We start from the raw sequence: 5159 nt of genomic DNA on the forward strand, positions 1-5159 counted from the left end.
TACGTGTAAAACTCGCTTATTGTAGGAACGCGTTTTTTGTTAATTCAGCAGAGGCCTGTTGAACTACCTGTATGGATTTCGAGGCGCCTTTTCTCACGTGCTAATTCCAATTCCGACAAACTCTACCAATTGGTATGAATTTTTGCTGCGGAGTTTGTTCGCGCTCAGCTTTGGAACGTTTAGTGCGAACCGGAAAGTTATGCATATCTAGGTTTTTTTTTCAATTTGAGAATAATACGACTATAGACTATGGAACGCTTCTAGAACGTTGGTGTCAATCGATTCACGTTGAACTCTCAAAAATCGAAGGAGTTGGAAATATTACTTTACATAACGGCTTGATCGTCCTTCTAGGTTCATAGCCAAAATCCAACTCAGTAATAGACCCTCTCGCGCCATGTTCGCCTCGTTGGGTTACAAGGAGATGAAGATCGTCCAGTGTTTTAATGAGGTCCACTGTGTGAAGACATTCGACTAGTCTTATTCCGTTCAACTGTCCAGTTTCCTCACTGAAGTCTAATTCATGTGTTGGTCGAGCATCATGAAGTGGCGACGTCAGTCCGTGTGCATGCGTGCAGAATTCTTGTGCAATTTCTGTCTCCAGTTTCTTGATAGCGGCCGAGTCGGATTTATCTCGATGTGCTCTGAGCACTTGATACTGTGTCGCAATCGACCCGTTCTTCGGCTTTGCTCGGATTGTCATCAGTTGTACCGCGCCGCCTTCTACACCAACGGTGTTTGAAAAATGCAAAAATTGTACTGTGAAATAATCGATATATGAGGTTTTGTCGTGTATCGCTGTAGAGAATATGAAAACGAATTGAGAGGCGATTTTCCAGTATTTTCTACTTGTTGAGAATATGTGTTCATCATCACCATCAGCATCAACAACATCTACTAAAATTTCCAACAGCTACTCCTCCAGCATTGACTGTGACTTAGACTGTCAATTGTACAATACATTCCTCCACTTCGGTAGCAGCAGCAGCCCGAGTGACTGTGCGGTCCCCGAACCTCAGGCAGAGTCCACCTTTAGCCGTCCTCGCAGTCGCTCGTGTACGAGGTTCCAACGGGAGCCTCGGAGGTCTTCGTATAGGGTTGGGTCTGATGACGAAACTACAGCTGCTTGTGTTACTTCACAAGAAGAGGAAAACCACGAGAAGTTCACTACTGTTATGGTGCATAATCTACGACCTCACTGTAATGTCGATTATGTGGAACAAGTGTTCAACGAGGTTGGCTTGAAAGGAGCCTTTGATTTTCTCTACGTACCGTTGAATTTCAAGACTCGCGAAGCGGTGGGATTTGCCTTTGTGAATTTCGTTGACCAGGAGCACGCTCAGAAGATGATCGATGGTTTCAACAACTTGATTCTGGACGATTGTATGCCATTGGTAGTGGAGCCTGCGAAAAATCAGGGCTTGCAGGCTCAAATCGATCACCTCAAGGAGAGCCCAGTGAATGCGGCTGATGAAGAATTCCGACCGAGACTTTTCGAACTAGGCACGGGAAAGCGACTTGAATTCCCGGCTCCTACAAATCCTCGGCTACCCCGCCGTTCGCATCGTCACAGAAGGCGTGTACGCGAATATGTACCCCAAAAACCAAAGCAGACTGAAGTTTGCGATCCTTATGCTAAGACTCATTTGGACTACAGTATGGCCCTTGGAGACCTCCTGGCTTGAGATCGTCGTTATCAATTCTGTTATGTGACAATTCTTTGCTGTCCGATAATAATACGATATTTAGCTGCTACTGCCGTAAAAACGACATTTTCTCAGGCGAGCCCTGGCCCCACAGTTTGTTTTTATCCTCATTAATTTCGTTGTTGCCAATGTAGGCATTCCGTGTGGCTCACTCGAGATTATTATTCCGTCATCACCTTACCTATTCCTAACATTCTCGGTTGGTCATGACGTGTATGATGTACTCCCACAGAGCTCGTTTTTCTCGTGTTCACTATCCTGGATTCTCGTAGTTGTTGTTGTTTTTGCTAATGTTGATGCTAACAGCAACTAAGTTCGCAGTTCTATTTGCTTCATGTACCATATAGCGTGAGTCTTGTGTTCGTCAAGTAGTAGGGAGGGTAGTAATGACCTCTTGTGACGAAAAATGGTCTCAATATGGTAAGAGTGATTCTGGCTATTGCAAATCTCCACCCTGGAGGAAACAGTAATATTATAAGTAGTTTTCTCTGTGTGTGTGAGTTTGAAGTCCAATGCCTACGACAACACGGCTTAGTTAGACTCTTAGCATCGATGCACATTGGCTCCCGAGAGATCAGTTTTAGCCTTATAGATGTCTACTTTCATCATGCTAATGAGTTTTCTGTGTAGGAGCACTTCGAATATTATCCTATAATCAGATAACGAGCACCCATTCAGAAGATCAATGATTAATGTCTTCAACAGTCGAGCCAGGCAAACTACTTAACCGATTCATTTTGTATTATAAAGGTTATTTCCATCGGTTGAAGAAGGACGGCACTGGAACGCAGAGTATGGGGTTCACAAGAATCATTTGGTCGCGTGGTAGATTCGCGTGTTTAGTAAGCGGAAGATCCTCGGATCTATCCCATCCCGAGAATATACCATTGCATTTTCTTTCAACTACTTCATTGCGTCATGTAGCAGCAATTCTTCCACTAGGCAGAGAGTAGCCAATATAGGAGTATGGCTGCGAACTCAACAGCCAAGCCTTAATACATGTACGGAAACTAATTCACTTGTATACCACCATTGTACCAAAGGTTCAACTAAGTCACTATAAACACAATAGAACTTTAGTGTGGAGGAATACTAGTAAAACGTAGTAGTTGACGTTGGTGCTCTATATGATACCCCATCGATCCTCTAAGGCGCAAGTGAGCTTAGCGCAACAGATAGCAGCACTGAGGCCGTGGTTGGAGATGGCGATTGTCTCCTCAACATAGTCACCACCGAAGCGGGGTTCCTGAAGAAGAAAAGCATCAAAGCAATCGATTCGAACACTACAAGCCCGATCAAACATTTCACAATTATGGTGGAATATGTGCGACCATCGAGCGGAATAATTCACTCACTTTACCCCCCGAAAGTATACCCATTGTGCAAAGGGAATGCCTTCAGACATCAACTCACCGAGCAAGGCTCTCCATGCGCCACAGCACCGATGACTACAGTAACAGGAACTGTATCGATCAAAGAGCGGCCTTTGGAGTCTTTAGTCTCATCATGTGACTTCAACCACTGCGGACCTGCGTTCGATCACATTCCACTATTATATGAGATTGTGCTATTACAGGTGAGGAGACGTCCGTCTACTGAAAGTCCACATTTGATGCCTCCTGCTGGGAGATACTTCTGTACAGGATTTGCGATTACCTTCATGAGGATCTCACTACCTGAACAACAAAGATACGTTGCGCACAGCGAATATTTCCAAAATGTACTACTGTTGGCTGCCCGAATCTTATTCTTGTTGAGGAGCTCGACGATAAGACCGGAAAACCTTTTGAAGGTTCGAGGCATCCTCAGGGCGGGGCTCACCTCGATGAGGACCTGAATGGACACTAAGGAATAATCGCTTTATATGAGCATGCGATAGAAGTTCTATCGAGTTGAACCGTCGCTCCGTCATAGAGCAAGGATAAAGCTCCGTAGAGTGCGCGATTTATGTGCGACCTCAGATCACACGACGTAGTAGACTATACGAACCGGGGAGGTTGGGCAACCGCTCGAAAGATTGCATTCAGAAGCAATCGACGTATCGAATAGAGGCTTGCCTAGAGTACACTAAAAGTGTGGCAGTGGGGCACCGCGTAGTGTTGGAAACAAGTCCCCGACGGCGGAAATGAAGGGCTAATACTCTTCCGTAAGCAGCAATAGCGCTTCATAGGGCACCCACATATTGGCTGTGAGCAGAGCGCGGAAGAATCAGCGTAGACTCTATACCGTAAAAAGATCGGAACATCAGAGCAGTACCCAGCACAAAGACAACACAGAGATTAGAACCAGCGTCCTCCGACTTACTAGACTACAACCTTACCATTAGGCCAACCAAGAACGCGAAAATAGAACCACCCCTATCCCCCTCTATTACATTGTTCATAGTGTGGACATATATAAGAAGTTTGCCAGCCTTATTGAGCGGACTATCCAACAACATCATCAAACATTGATGAGTAATATCAGGTCGGTATGAAGATATGTCCTTCCCCGACTTCGCCAAAATATTCTTATGGTCATCACTGTTCAACAACTCGTATTTACCCTTCACTTGCACAACCTCTAAAGCCGCCTTTTCTAAGACCTACAATGGGAGAATTATTGGTAGTGCGTCAGAAACAGAATGAACGTGACGAAATAGTAGTTACTTATCATCGCCGATTTTGACTATGTGAAGGAACACTGTGGAAGAATAATACGAATATTGAGGCTCGTATAAAAATGAAATTAACGATAGAAAATGTGCTTTCAAAGAACACATGCATCGCTAATAGAAATTCTTACATACAGCTTGAACATATATATATCACGAAACTAGATTTTGGTTCTGCAAAGTCAACACTGACTACGGTAAACAAAGTTCAGCATATTCGGTGAAGAGTTGATAGGATCGAGAAGGGGGTCTTGTCACTTCTATCGAATACAGCGGTCGAGCTTAACACACAGAGGGCATCGCGGATCTCATTTTGGGATAGGAATTTTCCTCCTCATTATCTTCGCGACAATCGCTCTTATTAAAACGAAATCGTCAGATTCTACGAGATGCGAACACGTCGAACTTCAGTTTTCAGCTTTCCTCATGAAAAATCGACGTCCATCACCAACTTTCAACATGATTATTCGGGGACCCAGAGCTTCCTAATGTATACCAAAACTCCATAGTGGATGTTCCTATTACCACAACAAGCCTCTGCCCAGTGGTCTTCTCCTCGGGCGTGCGCGGTATGAGAGCTTTGGCCTCGTCGACAGTATGCCCGACAAGAGCATCGCTTCGACTGCTGGAGCGCTCTTCAGTACGGGTACGCTTCAAAGCTGACATTGATAGGAAATTTCCACTTACGATGAGGCAGAGGTGGTACGTGTTTTTACACGTGTAAAAACGTTACAATTCCGGAATTTCTTACATATTGTCATAATCTTCGTAGGACGAAAATAGGTTGCAACTATCGTCAT

At 44.5% G+C, this 5159-nt stretch overlaps 2 protein-coding genes across 2 annotated transcripts; one reads left to right on the plus strand and one right to left on the minus strand.

Moving 5' to 3' along the window:
• Positions 1-1175: 1175 nt before the first annotated feature.
• Pmar_PMAR004699 (conserved hypothetical protein) lies at positions 1176-1685 on the plus strand (the record flags this gene model as incomplete). The annotated part of the gene is made up of 1 exon (XM_002785006.1): positions 1176-1685. One exon carries the CDS (start codon positions 1176-1178, stop codon positions 1683-1685), a length of 510 nt encoding a protein of 169 aa, XP_002785052.1.
• A 1101-nt stretch (positions 1686-2786) lies between these two features.
• Pmar_PMAR004700 (nep1, putative) lies at positions 2787-5025 on the minus strand (the record flags this gene model as incomplete). Its single annotated transcript, XM_002785007.1, has 6 exons — positions 2787-2952; positions 3120-3169; positions 3257-3382; positions 3434-3539; positions 4081-4290; positions 4885-5025. 6 exons carry the CDS (start codon positions 5023-5025, stop codon positions 2830-2832), a joined length of 756 nt encoding a protein of 251 aa, XP_002785053.1. The 3' UTR covers positions 2787-2829.
• Positions 5026-5159: the final 134 nt, after the last annotated feature.

The sequence above is a fragment of the Perkinsus marinus genome (genome assembly GCF_000006405.1).
Source record: "Perkinsus marinus ATCC 50983 genomic scaffold scf_1104296934246, whole genome shotgun sequence".
Lineage (NCBI taxonomy): Eukaryota > Perkinsozoa > Perkinsida > Perkinsidae > Perkinsus > Perkinsus marinus.